We start from the raw sequence: 27,023 nt of genomic DNA, 5'->3' as shown, positions 1-27,023 counted from the left end.
GAACGCTGACACCCGTTACCTCTAGTGGAAAAGCTAGTGTATGCTCTTGTTATAGCAAGTAGAAAATTACGCCACTATTTTCAAGGACGACCAATTAAGGTCATGACTGATCAACCTTTGAAGCGCATCTTGCATAGGCCCAACATGACGGGACGCCTTACTACATGGACTCATCAAATTTAGTCAATTCCACATTGAATATCTTTCTCGAAATGCGATGAAAGCCCAAGCTTTTCAGATTTTGTTGCAGAATGTCAATTCGACATATCAGAAAATAAATGAACATCCCAAAAAAACAAGACTCAGTCATTCATGGTCGAACATCAATGAAGTAATAATAAATTACCATATTACTTGTTGGGCGGCCTAGAAGAATAGGAAAATGGGAAAATGATATGTAATGTATAGTAAGGCCCAAAGAGATATAATATAGGCCCATTTGTAATAAAGGAGGAAAATTAAAGTATTAATAAAGAGAAGTTCATCCTAAAATATGGTTTATATATAAGGTCATTACTTTAAAGAGTTTTAACTTTATACGAATGCATAGGAATGCATGCTTATGTGCCAAAACGTACTTCTGATACAAAGCAATGTATTGTCTACAAAATTTAAACCAACACCAACAAAATATAGTATTGACGTATTGTCAAGAATGATGAATTAATGACTTGTATGCCTCACAAAAAACAAACTAAGTTGGCTCCTACTTATGAACTCTAATTCTGTACGGTGGAGAGGATATACTGTTTTCGAGATCAGGAAATACAAAACAACTCAGCAACATAATTTCAAGGTCGCCACGGGGTTTTCTGGACGCAGAGTAAACCTTCCTTTTCCTGCGCAAATGTCATACGGATTTCCCAATGCATGCTTCTGAATATACTCTCTAGTGCTTCAAGTATTTCCATCTTGTCACGTATAATTGCCCATCCATCCGGCCTTAGCACACGATCCATCTCGACTACTATTCCCACCGGCTGCTTACACCTGCAAAATCGTATGATTGTGGTCAGAAACAGTGGTCAGATATTATGATTGCCTGGCTTCTTCGAAAAATGGTTGTTTATATTTTTAACGTACCAAATAATTGTAGTTAAATGTTCAAGCAGATAAGACAGAAATGAAAGAACACTAGGAGGAATTCATAATAATAAAGATAGTCTAACTAACCTGCCCTTGAGTCTTGAAAAGAGATGATCTGCATGTACAAGGTCATATGATCTTGGATATGTACCAAACGACTCGCACCAATCGTGATAGACACCAACCAGACCTCGTTCAAAGATTATTGGAAGTGTGTCTGGTGCATTAACAGGGACCACATTCATCACCCAAACCTTCTGCTGCGATAAAGCAGCTGCAAATCTATATAAACCACAGAAGGCATCAGTTCTTTTTTTTGGGCAGATGCAAAAGTTATACACATCAAATGAGGATGGTGAAGAACAAAAGTAAGAGGTAAAATTGCAATGAGAGCTCAATTTGCATATTAAATGGCAAGTGCATCTGCATACCCTCCATTGATGGCCTTCATGTCCATTACATTTCTGATTTTTGACCAGTCAATGCCCATTCCGATTAAATAGGACTTGGTAACAATAGATTTCCAGTGTTCACTATCGGCAATTAACTTCTCCCTGTTGTTTATCCACTCCGGAAAAGTTGTAAGCCTTTTAGGCCATTCGTCAGGCCACTCAGTCCCACGCTGTTCAATTGCAGTCGGAATGGCATGCAAGCAGTTCTTCATTGGGACATACCTGTAGAACAATTAGCTACAATTAACAATAGTCCTGTGGAATGAATTTTTGCAAGCTCTACGCTGTCTGTACAATGAATCTTTTGGTAAACCTAATTGATATATACATCAAAATGAACTATAATGCCATGAGGTTACTGAGAAGAAGATCTAGGAAAACCCAGACGGGGCATATAATTTTTTGTACTCTACCCTAAGTACACAAAAGAGGCCTACTTTCTAGTAAAAATATATAAGATAAAGAAACTTTTGTCAAGTTCTGTAAATTTGAGTCTGACGTTGAAATCCATGAACAAGACTTTCAATCATGTTAAGTGGGACCAAGCTTGTAGGTTGATAAATTGAACACATGTAACAGTTAACATTACTGTACTACGCTTATTCTTCATATAGTTCTTAGTTCTTACTTACCAGAACACAAATATATTAATGCTAGAATTTACTGTTCATGTCAGCGGTGTATTCAATGATGATTTATGTAGCTTCAGATGAGATGGGCCTACGAAAGGAGACTGGCTGAGTGATAGAAGTGTAGTGTAGCTACCAAAGGGTGGATATCCTCACAAATTTAGATTAAGTTTCACTTAATGATCTATTTTACCTATGTTTTCTTTACTTGTTTATATTAACCAACAGAAAGTGTAGTAAAGGTATTTAAACTTTATCGAATCAATGGATACAGAGGTTAAGATGCTAAAAAATAAGGTAAGGAATTATCTGCTTACCAGGCAGCATCTGGATTTTCATTTTCTTTGCACATTGGAGGAACTTTCTTCCTTCTCAATTCATAAATATCATTTGATTCAGGCTTCTGATATATTTTAACACCAATATCACTGATTTCATCGCTCCTATGAGCCAAGATATTCCAACAAATACTTGCAGTAAGCTGGGACATGGCTGGACAAAGAAAACTATTTGTCATGCCAAGAAAACTAGGTGACCTGAATCTGGATGATACAATAATTAAATTAAATGGAAAGTTTTGTGCCAAAAGTTAAGGTTAACTGATGTCGAGGACCAAAACCCTGAATCAAACAGCTTGGTCATATAATCTGTCTCCAGCAATATACCCATAAATGTCCTAAAACTATAACCTCCGGGTCAAAAGTGCATGCGTGCTTGTTCTGTGTAACAAGCTAAATGATATAGTTGCTAATGCCAAGTAATTGTATCAGATTTGAAAAATTAATCTCTAAATAGGAGGGTTAATACTTAGCAGATATACACAGAGATTTATTAATTACTATGAAGCCAATTTAAAATATAGATATCACCAGATCCCCTTTTTTAAAACATGTACCAAGCCATGATACAATTGTGATAAACTAGGCAATGTTGCAAGGTATCTCCGTATAGTTGATGAGAAATGTATAATGTTGTCACTTTCTAATTTTATGATAAAGGAATGTGCATTGCCAACCTTCTTCAGCTTCAATACTGTCATGTTTACTCGACAAAATGAAGTACCCTCCTGGCCTCAAAATCCTGTTCATCTCCAGAAGAAGTCTACCACCTGAAAGTTAATAGAATTATTAACCTCCTAATAAATAAATGACAATGTAGAAAAAGATCAATTTTAAAAGTACGGTATCCTCTGTAACACATACCATTAGAATGCCATGGCATTAGGCATTCTCCGCAATGAATCGCATCAAAAACACCACTGGAGAATGGAAGTCTCCGAGATCCAAAAGCACTAATTACAGCAGGAAAACCACGCTCAAGGGCAACTTGTGCTAGGTCAACTAGATCATCTTTCAAGCCTAGTGCAAGTGTAAGCACGTCCCTGTCGAGCAGAGAACTCGCTAAGCCTGAATCAGTACATCCAATGTCCAAAACCGTACGGATGTTTTTTCCCCATTCAATATCTGGCACCATCTAATAAGATGCAGTCAAATGAATCAATAACAATTCTTTCTATATATTCAAAATAATTATAATTAAAATATCAACTAATCTGACTGCCAGGTTAACTTTCTATATATTATTTATATTGATTGATTAATTGGAGTATGAAGTCTGACACTACAAATTTGCCAACTGAGGAAATGAGCATAGCATAATCAACAGATTGCTGGAGACTACATACCCTTTATGTACAAAGTGACAACCGTTAAATGGAATTATATACTTGAGCACATTTATTGGTATCACATATTTGGTCCGGTTACAAAGTTAAAAGGCATATATTGACCAGAAGCACCGGAACTTTAAACTGAAAGGACCTTCGACCTTGCACATGTATAGTTCTTGATACTAGACATTGAGTAGCAAGAATCTCATAAGGTACATGAATAATTTATATTTACCTCTTCGATAGATTCAAGATAGTGTGAGATTCCACCCTGGAGTACAGACTCATTCTGCGGAAAAGTGAGATACTCGCCAGATTCTACTACCCAGTTTTGCTTCTTAACAAATGCAGCTAGTTTTGGATGTGCCACATTCTTATACAGGATCTGGAAATATTATGGCACTACCATAAGAAACAATCAATTAATGCTCACCTATTCGACTTTACCTAAAACTAAAATTAAAACTTTTAATAGAACTACACGCATACCTTCACTTTGCTTTCAGGCCAGCTAACCGGATTTCCATACCCCTCACGAGGAAGAGGAACCAAACACATGGGAGGCAATTTAGGACAACTCCTCTCGTGATGCCTATAACTTTTTAATCTCCCTATAGCCTTCTCAATGTCTATGCAAGGAATATAATTATGCTTACTCCTAGTACTACATAATTTCCAACTATATTTTTCTTTCGGATCAAACAATGGACCTACTTTCTTCTTAACCTTCTTCTCGCCTTCCGATTCACTACTTTCATCTTCTTCATTCGCAACAACTTCTCCATCCAAATCCAAACCATTATTCACATCATCATCCCCTTGCACTTCCCCATTCACTTTCCCCTCTTCCTCCTCATTTTCGGGTTCATCCGAAACCTTACTTTCTTCCTCTACTTCACTAACAATTTCATTTTCCTTACCACTATCTTTTTCTACTTTCACATCACCTTGCTTAACCAATGCCTCAGACACATTAATTCTTTTCTCATCAAACTTTTCCAAATCAGATTCAAAATCATTTTTTTTTAAATCATGAATCTGGGCTTGGCCAAGATTCTGATTTGAAGAAATAGGCTGAGAAATTTCACCAAAAGTACTTCTTTGAGTACTCACTGAAGTATAAGAAGATGAAAAAACAGACCAAACTAAAATAAAACACAAGCCCAACACAGCTACTGCACTAGTCTTTATACAAACCCCATAAGACCTTTTAACTTGCCTACCAAATCTTGCAACTATAGCCATTAACAACCACTAAACACTCATAAAAATCCAATCTTGATTCCAAAATATGAATAAAAATTCAATCTTGATCACAAAAACTAATAAAAATTCAATCTTTTTGATATTATAGTGTAGCATCTAATATAAAGATCTATAAGCACACTTCATACAAGAAAAATAAAAAAGAAACAACAATATATAAGTGTGTGTGTGTAGTGAAGTTATGTTGAAGTGAAATGATGTAAGAAAATAAAAGCAAGAAACATTAGCATTTAACTAGTTGGAGAAGTCATCATTAGTTAACTCAAGAATGTAAGAGAATAGCAGAGACAAGAGAGAGTTAGAGGGTAAAATGGTAAATAAGAAATTTGAGTTGGGCTTGTTTGGTAACTTTGACAGAGATGATGATTTAACCAAAAAAAAGCACTTTTGAGATGAGATGGCACCTTACATATTCCCTGTTTATTAACTGATGATTTGTTTAATGGAAGGCTAACAGCTAATGATAAGTCTGCTATAATTTATTTTGAATATAAACAATAAATAAAAGTGCAAATTAAAAATGGATAGCCGACATGCTTCCTGAATTCAAATTATTTACGTAAAATTACAGTTAAATCTCTTTAAAATAATAAGGTTAGTATCGAGATAAAAACAAGAAAAATATTTTTTTTGACTAATATAACCTTACAAATGAGTATCTATTCTCAATAATTCTCGGGTGAGCTAGAGTCGAATCCGACAACAGAGGATAAGCTCCTTATCACATGAACTATCCAATCACACTCGAGAAAAATATTATTTTCACGAGATTAATAATTTATCAATTATTATTTTATCGATATTTAAATGTATAGCAAAGAGCGGAGAGATACTTACGACAATTTGCTTGTCTTATCATGTACGTATTTTCTAATTTAAGTAAAGATGGTAACAAAAAAACAAAGAGCATGTGGGGCTGTCACATTTATGATATATAACGTGAACGGAAAGCTGGCGGGACCATGAGTCGCTTTATTGGGCCTCGTTATTTCCTTACTTTATGGGCTCTTTAAGCTCGGGTTTTGTAGGCCCAAAATAGATTTTTGTTTTCAAAGAATTCAGACAGGAAGTGTATTAATTTATTTCAAACACACTTTTTAATGCAGCTTTTCCGGGTTTTTGGATTAAAGTAAATTCTTTTTAAAATTAATAACAAAATTATAATATTTACTTTTCCTATTTTACCCATCAATGAATATTTTTTAGGAATTTTTTTCAAAAATACGCCTCTTGCATAATGTTTTTTCAAAAATACGATCTGTAACATTTACAAACTCGTATGCAACTTTTGAGTAACATCTTTTGCAATGTTTACAATCTCGAATGCAACTTCGACCAACCTCATAAGCACTCTCATAGACCGTATTTTTGTAAATAAGTTTGAAAATATGGGTATTTTTAATAAATTCCTTTTTTTATAATTACACTTTTTCGATATTTGTATGGATATATCTATTATTACCAGAACATGGTTATGTTCTAATTTCTATAGTTTTCTATGTTCCTGAGAAGAAATAATGAACAATCAGAAAAATGGCCCTTAATCTCACAATTTTGGAGCAAATGGTCCAAAATATCACAAATCAGCAAAATGACCCTTAATATCACGAAAAAACAGAATTAAAATATGCGTTCCTAATTTTTTACAAAACCTGTTGCTTTTTACTTTTTGGACCAGACAAATGGGGCTGTTCATTTTGTATAACCCATATTTAAAATGCTTTTATCCTCTATACACACACTTTTATGATGCGTTTTCAAGGCCAACGCAAGTTTAAAATTCGTTTCTTTTTTTTTGGTATTTTTGAATAATTTTTTAAAACAAAATATTTATAAATTAATAAAAAACGCAAAATATAAATGCGTTTTTTGAAAACACATTTTTTAAATGCGTTTTTAAGTGATAAAAAGGGTCATTTTCCCAAATTGTGAGATTTTGGGTCATTTGTTCAAAAATAGTGATATAAAGGGCCAATACCCGAACAATCACCAGTCTCCAGACACACGGGAAAGAGTTTTACACGTGTAACATGGTTTTTTTAGTCGATCAATATACATAAATCCGGTGCATTATGTGTACATACACACTTTAGCCAGCACATCTAACCGAAGCTACATCGGTTTTTTCTCTACGTGTAACCGTATTTTTCCCCCGAAAACAGTAGTAGCAATAATGAAAGACTAGCAAAGCTAATGAACAATTTCCTTGGGAGATTGTATGGTGTTCTCTTGTAACTGTGGCGGTTTACTGGTGAGTAGAGGTTGGGGAAGACTGCTCCAGGTTTTCGGAATCTTGTTCTTGAGTAGCATGCATGTTCACTTTTATCCTGCACCGAAAGTATACACATTTAGATTCACTTGTATTTATGTTCTAGTGTCAAATTCTATTTGCTTTATTCCTGGTATAACGGATCTAGACCCCTAAATGAATTCATATTGGACAAAACTGTGCGAAAATCACTTTGATCATCCTATTCTGCAGAAGTATCAAGTATGGAGTGACCATAATGTCACTGATAATTGTAAAATACCCACTATTTTGTAAAGTTTGCACGAAGGAAATATATCTATGGTCCAACAAACATTTGAATCCATTTAAACTTCCTCACGTGCACACAAAATTGCATTATGTATTACAGCAAAAAAATCACTACCTGTTATGGATATTTACGTATTCATCTGTTTCGTCAAGTATCTCCTCCTGTCAAAAATAAAAAAAGATGTCAGATAGAGAAGTAAACAACAAAGGAAAGTTTATATTAATTTAATGTGGAGTTCTGAAATTGAAGATTTAAGGAGCATACTGTACGTGGTAAGACACACAAACAAACACACTAGTAAAGTTAACTTACTTTCACAAATCACAAGTTCATCTATTATATATCATGGCCAAATGTTAGGAGATCAACAATCAAAATATATTGTGTATATAATCTTAGCAGTGTTGGGACCTTGTCAAGATTTAGCACTTGTAATTACTAAAAAATGATTTAAAACAAGATTCAAAAAACTAAGCAGCACTCTGATTCTAAAGACAAAGCAGTACTGCCGCACCATCTGCCACCTTGGCGATGCATTTTCACATTCTCAATTTTGTTGAGTATATCATAATATATGCTAGTAGCCAACTATAAGGAATTGACGTATATGCTTAACTATTACCTGAAGAAGCTCCTCAATTACATCTTCCATGCTAATTACACCAACAACAACTTCATGTGGTGGAAACTCTGGAATGGGAGTATTTTCTAAATCCAAGATACAAAACGAGCAACCTTTATGTCTTTTTTTGAAGGCGGGAGCAGCAGAAGGACCATTTTTATTTTCAATGCCATCGGTCCTGTCAGCAAAATGAGAGCGTGTTTTGCTAGCCATATTTTGTGTAGCTGCATTAAAATCACAAATTCACCACAACAAGACGAACATAAAGATAACATATAACTAGCATATCCAGAAAAGTTAACACTATTAAATAGTTATCTAATCAGCAGCAGTCAACATAAATGTGTAGATAACAGTAAGCTTCTCCCTAACAATGATGGTTACTTCTACAATTATTACTAAAATGAACATTAGTTGCTATAAAACACTGATCCCTTGATAAGAATAATTATTAGTATGGTGTTCTCTTGTATTTGCAATAATATTATGTGTGTATTTGCATACATATGAAGTTATGAATCCAGAGAGTATAGGAGATGGTGTAACAGAACTCAACCAGGGAACTCGGAACTCAAAACTCGAAAGCTTTTGCAACAGAAGAGGGTTCTCCCAGTAAGCACTTTGTCCCTGCATATTAGTTCTGTCACACCGCACCTATACTCTCTAGCTTCTTGACTTCTATTTTCTGTAGTGGTTAAACATCCACTTCATCTACCGCCTATGGCTACCCTGCTTCTCATGCCATAGTGGTTTTCCAAGAATGATATTACCAGCCATACTAGACATCGTCTAAGTGTTTGTGTATGATGAGAAGATTTGATTTTTGGGTCTCTTGTAAGTGAAGGATGTCTGCATAATGTGTATATATATCTCTATAAGCACCGCCAAGCTTTTCAGCAGACGCCCGTGAAAGCCACTTGGAACAGTTTCACGCTCAACACGCAGATATATACACGTGCATTACTTTCCTAAGTTTCCATATACGTTACTTCTTTTTTATATACATTACATACGTTACATTAATAAAAAAAGATGTAATGGTAAATGGAAACACGGGAAAGTTATGCATGCAAAAGTAATACATGCACAACATTATCATTATATTCTATTTATAGTGATTCCTAGTAGACTTGCAGAAAATTGTGGAGCAGGGGCCGGCTTATTGCATGTGCTGTTGGAGCAATGGAACAGAGCCCCAAATAGAGCTGGCCAGTTGTGCGGTCCAGCCGGGCCAGGCCAGGCTAATTACGGGTTGAGCATGCAAACTATAAACACTGAACCGCCACGCAGGATAAGCGAGCCGGGCCGGGCTGGGTTCGAACAGAAAAATAGAGACTCGTAACCGGCACAGGACTTGCAAGCCGTGCGGGCTGAGTCATACGAGCTTCGCGGGCTGCTGACAATTTTTAAAGGGGCTAGTAAGTGAGAGACTGACAGGTGCCTATAATTTTTATCTATGCAAAAGTAGCAGACAGACATGCATAACTTATGTTCCTCAATAATTATAATTAGTCCAACTAAAACTTGCAGTGTTTTGAAATATTTTTCTTTTAATTTTTGTCTCGATTTTAATTTAAAAAATCAACAGCAGTAATTATATTAAATAAATTTAATTTTAATTGATAAATTCTATTGTTTTGTTTTTTTTATTAAAAGAGGATAATACCTCTTATAAATTTTAATAATTTTAAAAAAAACTTACAATTAAAGTAGGGATTGAATCTTGAGAAAACAGGATACCAATATTTAGAGGTTACACATAATAAACAAATAAGTGTATGTGTGAACAAGCACCAAACCTGAATACATGTGAACTTAATAATTAATAGATAAGCACCTAGCAACTCAACAACAGCAAGGTGCAACTTAGTGCGGGCCGTGCGGGCTGTGCGGGCCGTGCGGGTTAGGCGGGTTCGTGCCGCTCGACTCGTGTGGATTGTGGTTTGTGCGGGTTCGTGCGGGCCGAGTTCGGTCCCGAACTTTCAACTTTGTATTCGTAACCGGTTCGTCAATGGTCAACGACTTGTGCGGTTTTAAACCGGCCCGGTTCGAGCCGAATAAAATCGGGTTTTGCACGAGTCGGTCCCAAACAGGCGGTCCAAACCCGCACAAGTGGCCAGCTCTAGCCCCAAACTTAAAAGGGCCCAAAATTTTAATGAACAACTATATCACATGTATGTATAAACAGAAAACTAACAACTCTGTCCAAAGGCCCAGAGTTTATCAACCAAATGTCACACGTATATTTTGATAAAAATATATCAAATTCTACACTGTTGAATCTAGAACACAGTTTGCAAAATTTCAATCACATCTTGAAGTTATTCAGCTCTTATCTCTTCTTTCTCTACATTGTTATATAACTTTAACTCCTATTTGAATCCAGTTTTATTTTTTAAAATATATTTAATTTAATTGTTAAAATAGATTTCGGGGCCTTTTTTCATTTTGAACAGGGCATCCAAAATGTATTAGACGGCCCTGTTGTGGAGTTGAAGAGTGAGCGACGAATATCTAGGTCAGAAACTGCAAGAGTTTAGACAAGTTTTGTTTAAAAGAAGAGGTAATGAGAGTAGACGTTTTGTAACAAGACTTGGCTTCAGCAGAAAAATAATTTACCATCAATCGTTTTCTTTGTAAACTCTTTTGTCTCATTTAAAGATTTATATACGACAGCAATGTGGCTGTGACCTTTCTGGAATTCGTTCAGAATATCATAAAGGGGCATGTCTTCTGAAACCCTGAAGGAACAGGACAAGAAAAATTATTAGCTTTTTTAATGTAAAAAAAAATAGCTTAGAAATCCTCATGACAATTATTTCAAGAGAAAAAACTAAGAAACAACTGTTACATAACACAATAATTTGTTGTCACAGAATAACAAAACGGATCTCAGAGAAGGAATCCCTCCTGAACCAATCGATAGGGTTTATAATGAGGTTTTATGTACTTACTATACTGTGATAATATTTACACTAAAGCTACCAACTTATGCTTACAAATGCATTTGAGTAACAGAATAATTACATGCGAGAAATTGAAGTTCGAAACATAAACAAATAAACAGAAACTTCACCATGACTAAAGGTGGACCCACAGATGATTAATTAGCGTTGCCAGAACCATTATTATGATTTTTTTTGAAAGTTTTTGGAGAATAAAAGGATTATACTATGAAAGACAACCATGAACCACCATCACACCAATTCTTCTTCAATATAATCTATATATCCTCTAAGTTGAGTTTAGTAAGACAACTGCAAGTGAGAAAAATTGAGTCAATAAAACCCAATATAATGGTCAAATTAATATAACCTAACTTCATGGAATTTTGTTGATAAAATTATGATCAAATATTTCCAATCTGTTTCAAATGATTATGATGCACATTTTTTTATAGAAAATATGTAAATACTTGGGGTTCTTTGAAGCTGACTCCAGGCAGAGATGGCTCATTAATATATAAAAAAGAAAGTTTGTCATCAAAATTGATAGATAAGGAATCCATCACAGTAACGATGTCTAAAAGTGCAAACTAAATAAAGAGTTATCAAATTATCCTATTCATGAACATATGATTTTATGATTCTCAAGTCCTAAATTTATAACCATCTTGACTCAAGAGATATGAGCAGAGCACCTGCTGATTCATACCTAGGAACTTTTCTAATCATCATTTTTCTGAGAGGAACCGCATCAACAGGGTCAACTGTTAGGAGATTTTTTACCTGCACAGCGGGTATATTGGTGAGCGAAAAATATACATGTAGATCTCAGGCATGAGATAAAACTATGAGAAGATCAAGAATGGTTGGCGGTGAAAACAAAGTAAAGTAAATTTGTTGATATGACAAAGGGAGGCCAAGAATTTGTAGAGAAATGAAAAAATAATCACAGATAAAGCATAATCAACAAAGAACAATCTCCTCCATTTGAGAGAACCTTGCAGTCTAATTATAAAGGCTCAAATAATCCCCAAAAGAGCAAAACCAAAAGAATTTACTGAAAAGAATCATTGTTGTTACCATTTTGAAATGACTGAAATCACGGTTAATATACATAGAAACTTGCTATTGACGGCACTCAGCAGCCTCTTATCTGAAGTTCACAATTTTTTTAAAGAAAGAATCACTTGTAGCACAATATTATATTTACACTTCTACTGCAGCTAAACACTGCCCGACATAATGACAAACTGGCCCAGTTGATTGATAGATCAATGGCAAATATAGATGAATGAAGCTAAAAAATACACATTCTAGAAATCAGAACACCGTTACTAGCACATATGATGTACCGAACTTAACCACTTATAAACATGAATCATATTGAACATGAAGAAAAGAAATTGCTAGAAATTAACCTTAACGCAAACTAATAAAAGTTCCTTAAATAATTAGCTACGTAGACAAGGTGTGCTGGTTAATGAACAACGCCTGTAGCCTAAGAATAAATCCCACATGCCTAAAGCATACATCACAAAACTCAAATTTTCAGCTATAATATTACCAAGGAATTTATTTTCACAAGAAAACTTCATATTGATCATAGCCAGTAGTCTGCAGCCATTGAGTGTCATTTTATGAAACTTACTTCTAATAGGGTTCCACTTAAATATGAAAAACTCGTGAATTTGTTAAATTTTATTTATAGGTCATGTTTCTAATAAGAATTGCAGACAAATCATCCAGCATTGCATGCTTTAAGCCATGGTTGTGACGTCGATGAGACGAGTCGAGTCGATGGAGGTCCAACTTGTCGACTAGTCGAATAGTCGTGGACTAGTCGCTAAGCAAATTGATAATAATTAATTATGTAATATATAATAATACATCTTATATGCGTGGCTTTCCACAATAAAAGTCTAACACTCTCATACTCATATGTATATCAATCACAAAATAGAAATGTTAAACACAAACATATCTATTTTCCCTTTTATTAATATACTCACATAGATAAGCTGAGTATACCAATATATTAATTGATTATACCACGTGTATATTCAGTTTTAATCAATTTATACATACCTAAACACACCCACATAAGATATATAAGTTAAAATTAGCATGTTGATTTTTGCTGAGGTTTAGTAGGTTTTTAAATTATTATTTTTTCGTTTTAAATTTTGATTGAATTTTGCATTAGTCGACCGACAAGTCGACCAAGTCGACTGACTAGTAGACAATTCGCAAGTCGAATTTTCAGTCGATCTTCTCAAACCGACTAGTCGCGACTCGCGACTTGTCGACCGCCGTGACAACAATGCTTTAAGCTTCTGCAAATAAGATCTAGGCACATTCGAGAAATTACCAGAATAATCCCAACAATATTTGTTGGCTTCCCACAATAAACAGGAACACGACTGTGACCCATTGTCATTATGGCATTCAAGGTCTCCCTGTAAGAGAGAGAAATGGAGAAGGTAGTCAAGCATAGAATGAGGGCAAGCAGTATAGACAGTAAAAAGTAAGCCATTGCCCTACAAAGAAAGAGTTCCATCTAGATCAATGGAAAAAGCCTTTGAAATAGGCGTCATGGCATCTTTTGCTGTCTTTTCAGTCAGCTCAAGTGCTCCAGCAATTATAGTTGTCTCGTCATGTGTCAAGTCCCCTCCTTTACCAGCCTAAGAATATAGTACAAAAAGAAAATAGGCAGCATGAGAGAGAGAGAGAGAAAGAGAGAGAGTGATGGCTATCGCTTATTGCTTGTAGAAGAGGCTCCTGGGAGTTGGCAGCTTCAACTTTAAAATTAAATTACATAATATAAACCAGTTACACGGAAAGTGGATTGGAAAAAGTACCTCATTTCCATGGAAGTCTACAAATGTCTTCAGCTCTGCTCTACGCAGAAGAGCAGCATGTCCTTTGCCCAACATCCAATCCAAAACCTAGACGTAATTCAACGCTAAACAAAATTTATCAACTATAGTAATAGAAATATACAAGTTACAGAGTAGAGAATTCTTGAGTCATTCAATTCATTACCAATTCAAGGGCAAAGGGAAGAAACACAAATAATATTGTCAAGGAAACTTGTATCTTGTCAACAAACAGTTGAATTATGTTTTTTGCTGGTACAAAATTTATGAAAGTTACAATAAGAATGTCGGTTAATAACTTTACAATTTAAATATACAGAAACAATAACTCACTCAATCTTTTCACATTTATTGGATGCAGTTGGCACAAAAAATAACTGAACACATATGTACGAAGATTATCAGTTACACCTTACTGATTGGGTAGGCAATTGGGAAGAACAACCATAAAAGGAGCTGGACCAAAGGTGCCGCTGCTGCTCCGACAGTCAATCCATAACGGGTACAGATTGCTTGAGGCATAATCTGTTAGTAATTAATGAATACCACAAATCAAAAAAAAATAATAAGGAAATAAAAATGATCTATTGTCTGAACACTCTCGTTTAAAAACAGCTTTTTAATTCATTATAAAAGATATTCTACCTCAGCAAACATAAGGATAAGCGTCACTGATAGCAAAATTGCTGCCCATGGAGGTAGAAGCTTGTCTAGGAATATGGGAAGAGACTACAAGACAATGAAGATTTAATCGCATATGTTTAGAAATATTAGCATAATCAAATACGCAATTAGAAGCAAGTCTAACCTCCATTGCTAAAGAATTACCGATCAAAAGTGTGCAAAGCAATAAGTGCTGATTTTTTACCACTGGATAAATTTTAGCTGTCAAAAGAAAACACTTCAACAATTCCATTAACTATCATTCGCTAATTCATATCAAAATATACAAATATAACATGCAAATTTCATAACAACATTATTCATTAGTTTCATCCGCATACAAGGGATCAAATCACATTAATCTGTAAAGCTTAAAAAGGTAAAAATCAACAAGTTCAAGTCCCTATATTTCCAACATTTTTTTTATTTGGGGTAAAGTTTGCTAACAGAAACACAAATACTGACACACACCTGCCTCTATCAAATCTCAAAACCTCAATCTCTTTACAAAAAGAAGATTATTATCCAATTGCCTACAATGCTTAAGATAAGCTCCTACATTCATACCACAGAATCTTCACTCACAGTGTCACTAAGTATTCTATTCAACTAAAAAAACAAATAAAGCCCTTAATATTACGCATATACACTCGATATTTAGACCAAACTCTCATCTTCTGATCAAAATAACACAAACCCAAATTAACAAGTTCAAGTTTCCACAATTCCAACGTTTTTCTTTATTTTGCTAAATGTTACTTGCAGAAACGCAAATACTGACACATGCATGCCTCTACCGAATCTCGAAACCTCAATCTCTTTACAAAAAGAAAATTGTTATCCAATTGTCAGCAATGCTTTAGATAAGCTCCTACATTCATACCACAAAATCTTCACACACAGTGTAACTATGCAAGTATTCTACTCAGCTAAAAAACCAATAAAGCTCTTAACTCAAAGCATACACACTCAAATTTCAACCAAATTCTCATCACCTGATTAAAATAACTCAAACCCAAATTAAGAAATAACATAAATAGAAAACCTAAAAATTTATAGATACTGTGACTAAGTATTATACTCAGCTGAAAAATCAAATAAAGCTCTTAACTTTAAGCAACCACACTCAATTTTAGACCAAATTCTCATCTTCTGATCTAAATAACACAAACCCAAATAAACAAGTTCAAGTGCCTACAATTCCAACATTTTTTCTTAGGTAAAGTTCGCTCGCAGAAACGCAAAATAGTGACACACACATGCCTCTATCGAGTCTCGAATCCTCAACCTCTTTACAAAAAGAAGATAAATATCCACTAGACAACAATTCTAAGGATAAACTCTAACATTAGTACTACAGAATCTTCACGCATAGTGCGACTAATTAACTATGCAAGTGTTCTATTCAGCTAAGAAACCAAAATAAAGCTCTTAACTTTAAGCAAATACACTTAATTTTTTCTATCAAGTTCTTATCTTTTGATCAAAATAACACAAACCCAAATCAAGAAATGACATAAATAGAAAACCCAAAAATTTATAGACAGTGTGACTAAGTATTATACTCAGCCAAAAAACTAATAAAACTCTTAACTTTAAGCATAAACACTCAATTTTAGCCCAAATTCTCATCATCTGATCATAATAACACAAACCCAGATCAAGAAATAACACAAATAACAAACCCAGTTAATTTTACAAAAAATTAAAGAATTTTTTTTTTGATACTCACCAGCATGCTTACGATCTTGAGGACGACCAGACTTGATAAGAACCTCAAGGTCTACAAGACCAAGAGACATAAGACCAAGAGTAAGCCCGGCCATAAGCCCAGCAAACAAAACCAAACCTATACTTAGAAATATATACAGCACAAACTCTGTTCCACAACAGGGTGTATCAGCTCCCATCTTCTTCAAGAAATCTTGATGGGCTTTATTATATTTGTATCTATAGCTAATTTATTGTATGTATAGGTGTTTTCTTGATTACATGGGAGAAGGTACAATTATTCTTTCATTTATTAGCAACATGGAGTGGCAACATGTAGTGGAAGAACAAAAGAGATGATTCTATATTTGATTTTGGTCCGCTGATTTATTATTCTTGTATTAATCTAAGACTGATTATTATGTTATCTAACCATGTTTTTGTTGCTATTAAGGGACGGTTCCGGACTTGTACCTAACTTTTAAGTTTTAATTACTCAAGAAAAATACTTTAGGCTCCACAATGAAAAAATAATAGTAGTAAATTAGAGCATCCCCTATAATCCTTAGCTAAACAACATTAATACATACTATAAATATAAATAAAATATAGACATTATGTAAAAAAAAATTTATTTTCAATGGTACATTCCCCTTATTTATAAATTTAGCTAATCTCTTGATATTAATTATATTTGTTGAACCACTACATATATGTAAGAAATATGTAAAAACATTTCTAATTACCTTTTACCATATTGAAATAATATATTATATTTATAACGATCTAAAATTTTAGTAACATACTATTTTTAAAATATAGCTAAACAATATAGTCAATATCATCGAAGTACAATGTTTTTATACAGGTTCAACAAATTTTACATATTGTCTTATATGTCCAATTTGGCCAACACCATTGAAGATTCTCTTAGTTGATATTTTCTAGACCTTACAATTCGTTCGTATTGTATACTTTTATGTCGTGTATTTTTATGTACTTGAAAGTTAAAAACAAAATCAACATGTTCACGATCCGTGTACTTTTGTGTTCGTGTACTTTTATTTCGTATCGTATTTTCGTGTAAAACTGAATATTAATATTAATTAAAATAAATAAATAATATAAGATTTGTAGGTAAAAATTTATGAAATATAATATATATATATATTTAGATCACATTTATATATATATTATAAAATTAAGTAATTATTTTAAAAATAAATATGCATATATCTATTATAAATATACACATATTCATTATAAATATAAATATTTAATTGTTATATTTATTTATGTCGTATAGTTCGTGTTGTGTCGTGTACTTAAGGGAAAATACAAAACCGATACTAAATCTCGACCGTGTACCTTTGTGTTCGTGTATTTTTGTGGCGTGTACTAAATAGGCAAACATTTTTCGTGTTGCGTAAGTCGTGTCGTGTTCAAATTAGTCGGGTCTAATATTTTCTTGATATTAACTATTAATATAAAATATATTTGTTTTTGATACATTTCGATGATAACATCAATTTTGATCGTAAAATCAGTACTTTTTTTTGTAAAAATTAAAAAATGGTCTTTTTTTCCAGAAATATGAGCCTTATCCAAAATATAATATTTAGATAAGAAAAACACTTTTTGTAAAATGAATATCAAATATCTTCTTACCTGTTTTTAACAAAAAGTAAGGAAAATCGAAAATTGAGTACATAAAATAGTTCTAAAATAATACAATGTAGATTTTAATCGGCAAATTAATATGATTGTATAGGGTCCATCCTATTAATTATATAATGACAAATTAAAAATTTTGCATGACATTTTGATATTTTATAGCCATTCTGTTAATTGCATGATGGGTTAATTGTACGATGATGAGTCAGGTAACATTTTCAAATAGTTTTGAAATTCAATTTCGGATAAGCAGGGGTGATCCGGTGCGGGCGGTGCAGAACCTCAAAAATTATATAAACCGCACCATGAAAATGCAGTGCGGTGTTATACGGTTTGTGCGGTTTATTTATTCAAAAATATTAATATTTATATACAAATATAATAAAAAATTAGCTAAAAAGGAAGCTAAAACAATATATTTTTGATTAAAAATAAACAAATGTTGATAATTTAAAAATTTGTAAGCTAGCATTTAGGCAAAACTATAGTAAACAAGAAATGAATCTATAACGTATAAATATATCTATATATACATTATATTATATTATATATATATATATGCGATACGGTTTGAACCACAATGTTAAAATGTCAAACCGCAAACCGCACCGCAAAATTTGTCAAAAACTCAAACTGCAACTGCACCACATAAAAATAAAAACCGCATTTTACGGTGCAATGTGGGACAATGCGGACGGTTTTTGCGATTCGATGATCACCTTACGGGTGTAAGCATGCATTTCTCAAATGATAGTTAGTAAATATTAAATCAAAATATGTTAATAATGTTATTGTAAATATTGAAAATACTCTCACTTCCTCACAAAGCCCAGTGATAAGTTATTAAAGAACTATACACGGTGCCTGTTTGGTAAATCTGAAAATAAGTAATTTACGACTTAAAATGGATAAGTGAATTATAAGTGATAAGGAAAAGAATACTTATAAGTTAAATAAGTGTTTGGATAGTTTTAATTATAGGTTAGAATTTTTTTTTTCTTAAATAAACTAAAATAAATAATTAATAAATATAATTATCTAAATTCATGAATTTTAATTTAGATTAACATTTAAAAATACATATTTTAAAATTGAGGTTAATAAATCAGCGAAAAATCAAAATAAGTTGAGAAAAAGTATGTCGTTACCAACATTCAACTTATCAGCTTATAAATTGTAAATTCAACTTATTATAAGTTGGGTCGACAAACACTCATAAATAAATTGTTACGGATTCATAAGCTATAAGTGGCTTGTAAGTTTGGTGCCAAACAGACCCGATCTCATTCCTTTTGCATGAATTACATGAAAAAAAAGTAACAATCCTAACCGCATATATCAACATCAATTGTTCGTAATTCCGCTGATAATGTATTTATACCACATTAGTAAACACATACTCCGTCTGTCCCTTTTAATTATTTATATTTTTTAGAGAGTATCCGACACATATTTTAAGGTACATATAAAGTATAATTCTGTAATTTTTTTTTATAATTTTGTTTTTCTAAATAAAAATTAAAACATTTAACTTTTATTCAGAAAAAAAAATTATAAAAATAAATTACATAACTATATTTTTTATGCACCTTAAAATGTGTGCCGGACACTTTCTCAGAAATGTAAACAATTGAAAGGGACCGAAGGATTACTTTATTTAAAATGAAATTATTGTCAGTAACACTACTATAACAAGAATTCATTGAGCTTCCAAACTCTTGATTAAGGAGAGATTAACACTAACCCAAGTCCTAATTAGTAGACAAACACATGTCTAAGATCCTCCGCCAGCTCACTGGATTATATAAAACCCGTCTTTGGTGTTGTTTTTATTGTCATCTTAAACATAATATTGTTTTTTTTTGCTAATTTACATCATGTCATTGTTGTCATTACCTATTTATACAAATCAACATTGTACTTCACAAACGCATATCCTTTAACTACCGGCATATTATTTGGTCAATTTGATTGGTAGGTACCACCGAAACAGCATAACAATAAAATAATGGTCATAAAGATTGCACGAGCTTATTTAGTTTTGTCCAATTGGTATGAAGTGCCATCGGTTTCTACATACCGTGCGACAGTGGAAGAAGTTACAGAAATATTGCCACATGTTACATGGCTGTGCATGTAAACATGTGGAACTAGATGAGTCATGAGAGCCTAGGTATGATTTTAAGGCGAGACACGTCAACTCACATGGAAATATCAGTCCGGTTTATTACATTGTACAAACAGTAGTAATGATTCATAACAAATCAAACATATACGGTTGATTATATTATATAATTGTAAATTGAACGGTCATCGTAATAAATACCAAATCAAACATATACAGTTAGTCACACTACAAAATCGTCACTAAACACATACAGTTGATTATTATATAATTATTATAAATTGAACAATCATCGTAATAAATACCAAATCAAATATATACAGTGAATCACACTGTAAAATCGTCACTATAGATCATACCGAATCAAACGTGTATTTTAAGTTACACGTTTATGTATCTTTTGGTTTCTTAGTGAGACATGTTTAGATATTTCTGAATTCGCCCTGCGAGTGCAAGGTTCACTTAGTGATGTTTACACAGGTAGTGATAGCCAAATTCCATATGGGCTACAAAATGTCACAAATTCCTTAGGTCCAACTCCAGTTAAACTAAAACCTTCATAATATCTCGGTACATAACATGTGGAATTCTTTTAGATAAACTAGGCAGCTATATCAACAAAAATGGGCAATTTAAGTGGAAACTGTCACAGTTTTAATAATATCATACATTGTAGGGACCACTCACATTTAGCTGATTTTTGCAACTTGATATGGAAAAAGGACATGTTAAGAGAGGGAAAAGAGCTCCTGAGATAGGGCATACTTTATGTTTTGTACTTTCAGTCTGGGGCATGTCATTTAAAGGTGGAGAAACTGGCTACGATTGAGTTATTTTCTGGGACGTTGGTTTTGTGTGTGGTTCTGTTTCCTTATCTCTTTCCTACAGTCTCTTCTATCACCTATAACACACATTCTAACATTATAAATTCCCATGCATTATCACTTCCCTTTTTCTTCTTCTATTACTACTCGAAAATCGGCGGAAAATAAAAGAAAACAGCCATGCCAGAGCAAGAACCTTGCTTGCTTGATAACCTGGAATGGCCAGAACCTGACTTACCTTACAGTGACACCATCCAAGAGCTTCATGCAGCTATTGAAAAAGATTGGGATTCCCTTAGGAGATCCGCATGCCAAACTGCAGCAGGAAGAGCGTTGTGGAAGCATGTGATCCATGACCCCCTAGCTGAATTTCTTGCTGGAGAAACATACCTGAAAAGCCTTTATGAGAAGATTAAGAAAGACAGGATCAACAATGCCAAGGAAATATCTGGTGTCATTCTTGCTGTACGGACGCTTTGGTTTGATAATAACCTTGAAGCTGCAGTTAATTCATTTGGAGGAGCAGCACAGGTTGTTCTTCTTGGCGCAGGTTGGTCCCCATTTTTTTTTCGATTTTTTTCCTGGCATTGTACTCCACTGCTGATATTAGGCATTAGCCACTGCAAGCATAGGTACTCAGCTATAAACAAAACGCTCATCAAATAAATCTTGCAATAATTAAATTAAATAATTACCTTCCCGTCTTAAGCTACTTCGTATTATACAAATTAACATGAAAAATCCAAAGATTTATATGTAGGCAGCACAAAATGGCCATTTGTAAGCTACAACAATAAATCGATCTGTGTTGACAAGGGACTACTCACTATGGCAGACTTCCCTTTCAAGATGTGACTATTGTTACATACATGGTTGTTTCACAACCTTATGATTAAAATAAAATAAAAAATCTAACCTATCATCAGTCTATATAATGTGTAGAGAAAATGATCATGAAAAACAATTAACAAAAATTAAGTAATGCAAAGCCAAAATATTCAACTATTCAAACATGACTCATCTGTGGGGTTTCTGCAGTAATTGGCAATTGTACATGATAATGATGTGTCTATTGAAGACAGCTTGCATATACAGATCACATGTGAATTGTGATAGGTGTAGCCAGTGGCAGAACCATTAAGAGCCTTACTTTACTCAGGCTGAAGCCCTAGCTGAATAGAAAAAATTGGTTAGCAGTCCTTACAAAAAGAATTTGATTAAATACCCTTCTCCCTACACAGTACTTAACATTACTTTAGAGTACAATATTAAACATAAATATAACTCAAAGGTAAATTACCTGCAGGAATGGATGCAAGGGCTTATCGTTTGAGCTTCTTGAAAGAAAGCGATGTTTATGAAGTCGACTTTGCAGAGGTCTTGCAAATGAAAAACACGATAATACAAGCAGCAATGAATTCAACAACTGAATGTCAGCATCTAATGGTAGCAGCAAAATCACTAAACAGAGTGGCAGGTGACATAAAAGATGACAATTGGCTTGAAAAACTTCAAATATCTGGATTTGTGCCACAGAAGAAGACGGTGTGGATTCTGGAAGGTATTCTCTATTACCTTCCCCACTCCCAAGCAATGGGAGTGCTAAAGACAATAGCGGAAAATTGCACTCTAGCCCACACAATACTCCTAGCGGACTTCATGAACAAGCAGTCTACAGCATTGTCCAGTTCTGTCTTCCATTTCTATAGTGACTGGCCTGATCAGCTCTTACCATCTTTAGGATTTTCTGATGTTAAGCTTTCACAAATTGGTGATCCTGATGCCAATTATGGCTTATTACCTGATCCCTTAAATCTGTTCAATAAGCTCCGCAGCTTGCCAAGAAATCTCCAAACCCACCCAGATGATGGAACACCATGCCGTCGTTTGTATTTGGTGCAGGGCTCAGGATCACCAAGCCAAGTAATTCCTTAAAAGACTCAAAACTCTAGTGAATTGAGTCCTTATACATGTCAAATTCACAAATCCACAGCAGGTGTATGCAATTATGCATCATACATTTTGTGCGGCCATAGTAATACAAATAGCAACATTGCTGCTACATGAGGCCATTTATCTTCATGCAGCTCACGAACCAGCATGAGAAATATATCAAGTTGCGAACAGCTTATTACATCTATAGATGACTTCTACTTTAGGGGACATTTTCAGAATGCTGAAATTCTCCTTGTCCAAATATCAACATAGTATTTAAGCTAATAATTCATGTCTTACAGATGGCTTAATTTCCGCTCAGGAAGTAGGAGACACTACGTAAGCTATTGCTCAAAAGAAGGTTTATAGTGTGATGGTTGAAGGATTTAACCTCCTAGAATTTGGAGGCTAGCTAACAGAATAGTTGTAGACTTTACAACATGACCTCCTAAGCCACGAGTTTCATTCCAGGCTAATATTCATCAGTGTTGCAAATAAAAAACTTTCATATAATTTAATAGTACTGTGATGGAACGGTAAGTCCCTCTGCATAAAATTTCAGCAGAAGATTCTCGTACATTCTAATATAAAAAAATTTCTGACAAACTTGATACATGAATGTTTCACAAAAAAATTGAGTGAACATGTATCTTTGCTAGAGGAACAATAGAGATAATTCAAACGATAGAGGTAAAGGTGCATTTTTCTGGTGCAACCGCGGCGAAACACATAAGCTGGAATAACTCCAGTGAATCCAAATGTACCATAACTATTCTAAAAAGTACTCCAAAAATTCAATGTGATATAACAAACAAGCATATTTTTAATTAAGCCCTTCCACTCAATACTGGATAAGGTGATTTTTTTTTCCTTCTAGCAATCATAAATAGAATTAATATACAAGATATTGTATAAAATTAGAAAGAAGACCTACTTCAAAAATTATGGTAACATATTCCAAAAAATCCGTACTAAGGAATCAACATGATCAAATTTCAAGACAATCCTTAATACCCTGCTCAAAACTGTTGAGGGAAGATATTGTGTCCATGAGTGCATCTGCCATCTTTTGTCTGCAGAAGAGGCAAGTAAACCAATCTTTAGAAAGAGTAAGACGTGGGTTCTCAGACAATCCCTTGCTTCAATGTAAGACAATTTTTTATATAGAGGTATAGTGTAGCTGTATGCCATAGTAGACCCCTCTTCGATATTTGATGAAACCTTCTGTTGAATTTAATAGTAGCAAAGAGAAACTAACAGGGGACATGTAAGATTGTTTTTGAGGAATTTAATCAAGTATCATTTTTATAGTAGCAAAGAGCCACAAGTCACTCTCAAACCTTTAATCCTCCAACATTTACTAGTTGAAACTTGAAAGTTTAAGTCTAGACACCTATATTTCCCAAGAAAACCATCAATGATACATCTATACTAAACTATAATAACCGGAATGGGGTATAATTTGTTGTTTGGTTAACCCCTCATTTTGGTTATCTCTTTTCATCTTAACCGTCGGATCTTCTTCATCAAATAATCAGAGTCGTTAGATCCAAATACTAAAAAAATACATTACACAAGTTCTCAGGTTCGAATCCCGTCAACAACAAACATTTATATTATTATTTATAAAGATACATATAAGTTCTCAGGTTCGAATCTCGTTAACAACAAATATTTATATTATTATTTATAAAGATATATATAAATTTTTAGGTTCGAATCTCACTAACAACAAAACCAAAGATTACTAAAGCGAATACAATCCTTATCATGATGTTTACCTGTTGGAGGCAAGCTGAATATCAGCAGCATTTGCCACGCCACTAAGTGAGGTGAAAGATCTGAAAATTTAGGGTAAATATTTAGACAACTAATATTTTCCACAAGAATAAGCCATTTAGAAACTTGCATCTACAACCCATCTATATCTGATATTAACCAGCGAGATAAATTAAAGTAAAAGCAAAAGCAACCAAGGGATGCCACATCAAATATGAACTTCATAATCATTGTACACGATGTTTGGCATCTTCACTCTAATCTTATATATTATAGTTACTTGTGAAAAGTAAAAAAAATAAAAAAAAATAGGAGATATTTCACACTACTTTACCTTACAAGGTCACTGAGTTTAGCTTCAGCTTCCAATTTTACTGGATCTTTATCATCGAGTAATGATGCTGCATTGTTCACAACCAGCTTAAATGTGCACACCTATAATTAAAAATAAATAAATTAATATTATATCGTCTTCCATTCCAAACGTAGTTCAGATTCGTTTAACATATTAAAATTAAACTAGCAACTCATTTATACCAATAGCTGTGTATATCCCAAATAAAGATCAGAAACTTCTATATTAGCAGCTCACATTCAAGGTAGTAAAGCAAAAAAACTCTGACCTACTTATATCCACGGAAGGCTGATTCGTCTAATATCTTACATATATCTTCGACAATTTTTTTTTAATTACTCAAGTCTTGTTTTTACACACCAAACTATCTATACTGAGTTACAGTATATGCAAACAAATGAAATGTTCAAGACTAAGCAAATATTAACATACTTCAACTCCAGTATTAGCTTGAAACGTAACCAACGAATCCCGGTCTTCGAGAATACAATCCCTAGCCGCTGATTTAAGCAGCTTCTGAACATCCTCCAAGTCCTTAGCAGTATAATCTAATTTGCCATTTGCTATCAAATTCAACAACACAAGAAGCAATTAAACACTTCAATTAACAGTACGTAATACTTATGCATATCACGATAGCAAATTACAAAGGAAAAGAGAGAGTGTTATAATTAACTGAGAGAAAGATAAGCAAACTGGAGACTATTGCGAGATGCATCAATAGGTGCTAATACGAATTTAGACGCCTTCTTCTTCTGCTCTCTTAGCCAATCTTTTGGTCCTGCTGCATTTTGATAATGTACTTACATTATTACCATAACAATAACGGTAAAAGTAAATTCTCCGTAGATTAATAGGCTCCTGATCGAAGAATTTATTCAGTAATCCAGATTCCAGAACGACAATGTTTATAATTCAATTGAGATTATTAATAAAGTATTAGGCACATTGAGAGAGAGAGAGAGAGCGCATATAGGAGTATTAGACTAGTAAGACTTTTGTGTGTGTGTGTGTGTGAGAGAGAGAGTATACATATTCGAAGTTATTAACTATGCACAGTGACACTTTTGAGAGAGAGAGAGAGATGAGAAACATATTTTTAATCAAAGTTATTAACTACTATTACAGTATTACTTGAGACTGAGAGAGAGAGAGAGAGAGATTAATGTATATAATTCAATAGATATTACTATTAAGTATTAGCAGAGAGATTGTGAGATAAGACATAAATTAAATCCAAGACATGAACTACAAAGTATTACTAGAGAGAGAGAGAGGGAGAGAGAGAGAGAGAGAGAGAGAGAGAGAGAGAGACGCACAAATGCCGAAGGAGAGAGCAGAGGCGTTGAGAGGATGATTGAGAGAAGGAAAGAGGGAGAAAATGGAGAGTAAAACGACGGCGTCTCGGCGACGGAGATGAAGTTGTTGAACGGGAGGTGGTGGTGAAGTGGTGGTGTGCAGTGGCGGAGATAAGGCGGGAAAAGTGGTGGAAGGGGGCGATTGGATAAGGGTGATTATTGGCGGGGTCATGGCGGAAGTGGACTTGAATTTGATGTGCTCTTCAAAATTGGTAAAAGATAGAGAAATATGATGAAAAAACATAAAAATATGGAGATGCGGGGGATCGAACCCCGTGCCTCTCGCATGCAAAGCGAGCGCTCTACCATTTGAGCTACATCCCCATGATTGGTAAGTTTCAATCTGAAGCTCTATATATCCAAAAATAATATGGAATAAACGAAAAATAAAAAATATCAGAGCCAGGTTTCGTTCCTGGGACCTGTGGGTTATGGGCCCACCACGCTTCCGCTGCGCCACTCTGATTGTCATTGATATAAAAGTGGACGTGAAAATTTTTAAACTATGAAAACAA

General features: G+C 33.9%; 4 protein-coding genes, 1 long non-coding RNA gene and 1 other non-coding gene across 7 annotated transcripts; 1 reads left to right on the top strand and 5 right to left on the bottom strand.

The window, feature by feature from the left end:
• Positions 1-560: 560 nt before the first annotated feature.
• Positions 561-5,447, bottom strand: LOC141706786 (putative methyltransferase PMT28). Its single transcript, XM_074509614.1, has 8 exons — positions 4,326-5,447; positions 4,072-4,221; positions 3,370-3,640; positions 3,183-3,275; positions 2,485-2,659; positions 1,518-1,760; positions 1,174-1,368; positions 561-990 (listed from the first exon to the last, which is right to left on the bottom strand). Exons 1-8 carry the CDS (start codon positions 5,079-5,081, stop codon positions 792-794), a joined length of 2,082 nt encoding a protein of 693 aa, XP_074365715.1. The 5' UTR covers positions 5,082-5,447; the 3' UTR covers positions 561-791.
• A 1,670-nt stretch (positions 5,448-7,117) lies between these two features.
• LOC141706785 (DUF21 domain-containing protein At1g47330) lies at positions 7,118-16,859 on the bottom strand. 2 transcript variants are annotated; one of them, XM_074509612.1, is made up of 12 exons: positions 16,481-16,859; positions 14,894-14,970; positions 14,731-14,814; positions 14,497-14,610; positions 14,068-14,154; positions 13,751-13,890; positions 13,578-13,665; positions 11,919-11,992; positions 10,884-11,005; positions 8,265-8,488; positions 7,757-7,803; positions 7,118-7,429 (listed from the first exon to the last, which is right to left on the bottom strand). In XM_074509612.1, exons 1-12 carry the CDS (start codon positions 16,656-16,658, stop codon positions 7,348-7,350), a joined length of 1,317 nt encoding a protein of 438 aa, XP_074365713.1. In that variant the 5' UTR covers positions 16,659-16,859; the 3' UTR covers positions 7,118-7,347. The 2 variants fall into 2 exon arrangements, with proteins under 2 accessions (XP_074365713.1, XP_074365714.1); XM_074509613.1 differs by having other exon boundaries at positions 14,894-14,986; positions 16,481-16,617.
• A 4,243-nt stretch (positions 16,860-21,102) lies between these two features.
• LOC141706782 (uncharacterized) lies at positions 21,103-23,071 on the top strand. Its single transcript, XM_074509610.1, has 2 exons — positions 21,103-21,631; positions 22,388-23,071. The coding sequence occupies exons 1-2, from the start codon at positions 21,262-21,264 to the stop codon at positions 23,014-23,016; spliced, it is 999 nt and encodes a 332-aa protein (XP_074365711.1). The 5' UTR covers positions 21,103-21,261; the 3' UTR covers positions 23,017-23,071.
• Positions 21,283-22,390, bottom strand: LOC141706784 (uncharacterized). The gene is made up of 2 exons (XR_012568887.1): positions 21,777-22,390; positions 21,283-21,701 (listed from the first exon to the last, which is right to left on the bottom strand). It is a non-coding gene; the product is annotated as an uncharacterized LOC141706784 (long non-coding RNA).
• A 745-nt stretch (positions 23,072-23,816) lies between the features above and the next one.
• LOC141706783 (uncharacterized) lies at positions 23,817-26,730 on the bottom strand. Its single transcript, XM_074509611.1, has 6 exons — positions 26,470-26,730; positions 25,827-25,934; positions 25,583-25,713; positions 25,130-25,230; positions 24,798-24,857; positions 23,817-24,089 (listed from the first exon to the last, which is right to left on the bottom strand). Exons 1-6 carry the CDS (start codon positions 26,678-26,680, stop codon positions 24,005-24,007), a joined length of 696 nt encoding a protein of 231 aa, XP_074365712.1. The 5' UTR covers positions 26,681-26,730; the 3' UTR covers positions 23,817-24,004.
• Positions 26,731-26,759: 29 nt separating this feature from the next.
• On the bottom strand, positions 26,760-26,832 carry TRNAA-UGC (transfer RNA alanine (anticodon UGC)). Its single transcript has one exon. It is a non-coding gene; the product is annotated as a tRNA-Ala (tRNA).
• Positions 26,833-27,023: the final 191 nt, after the last annotated feature.

This window comes from Apium graveolens, chromosome 2 (genome assembly GCF_009905375.1).
Source record: "Apium graveolens cultivar Ventura chromosome 2, ASM990537v1, whole genome shotgun sequence".
Taxonomy (NCBI): Eukaryota; Viridiplantae; Streptophyta; class Magnoliopsida; order Apiales; family Apiaceae; genus Apium; species Apium graveolens.
This window is presented reverse-complemented; position numbering and strand designations above follow the sequence as displayed.

Excerpts from the sequence above, each read along its gene's own strand:
- LOC141706786 (XM_074509614.1), bottom strand. The coding sequence starts at position 5,081 with ATGGCTATAGTTGCAAGATTTGGTAGGCAAGTTAAAAGGTCTTATGGG. Across the intron at positions 3,276-3,369 it reads AATGCCATGGCATTCTAATG|GTGGTAGACTTCTTCTGGAG; the intron begins GTATGTGTTACA and ends ATTAACTTTCAG. Across the intron at positions 2,660-3,182 it reads CAGTATTGAAGCTGAAGAAG|CCATGTCCCAGCTTACTGCA; the intron begins GTTGGCAATGCA and ends TTCTTTGTCCAG.
- LOC141706785 (XM_074509612.1), bottom strand. The coding sequence starts at position 16,658 with ATGGGAGCTGATACACCCTGTTGTGGAACAGAGTTTGTGCTGTATATA. Across the intron at positions 13,891-14,067 it reads TAGACTTCCATGGAAATGAG|GCTGGTAAAGGAGGGGACTT; the intron begins GTACTTTTTCCA and ends CTATATTCTTAG. Across the intron at positions 7,430-7,756 it reads TACGTAAATATCCATAACAG|GATAAAAGTGAACATGCATG; the intron begins GTAGTGATTTTT and ends CTTTCGGTGCAG.
- LOC141706782 (XM_074509610.1), top strand. The coding sequence starts at position 21,262 with ATGCCAGAGCAAGAACCTTGCTTGCTTGATAACCTGGAATGGCCAGAA. Across the intron at positions 21,632-22,387 it reads GGTTGTTCTTCTTGGCGCAG|GAATGGATGCAAGGGCTTAT; the intron begins GTTGGTCCCCAT and ends AATTACCTGCAG.
- LOC141706783 (XM_074509611.1), bottom strand. The coding sequence starts at position 26,680 with ATGACCCCGCCAATAATCACCCTTATCCAATCGCCCCCTTCCACCACT. Across the intron at positions 25,935-26,469 it reads TGCTCTCTCCTTCGGCATTT|CAGGACCAAAAGATTGGCTA; the intron begins GTGCGTCTCTCT and ends ATCAAAATGCAG. Across the intron at positions 25,714-25,826 it reads GTTTGCTTATCTTTCTCTCA|CAAATGGCAAATTAGATTAT; the intron begins GTTAATTATAAC and ends TGAATTTGATAG.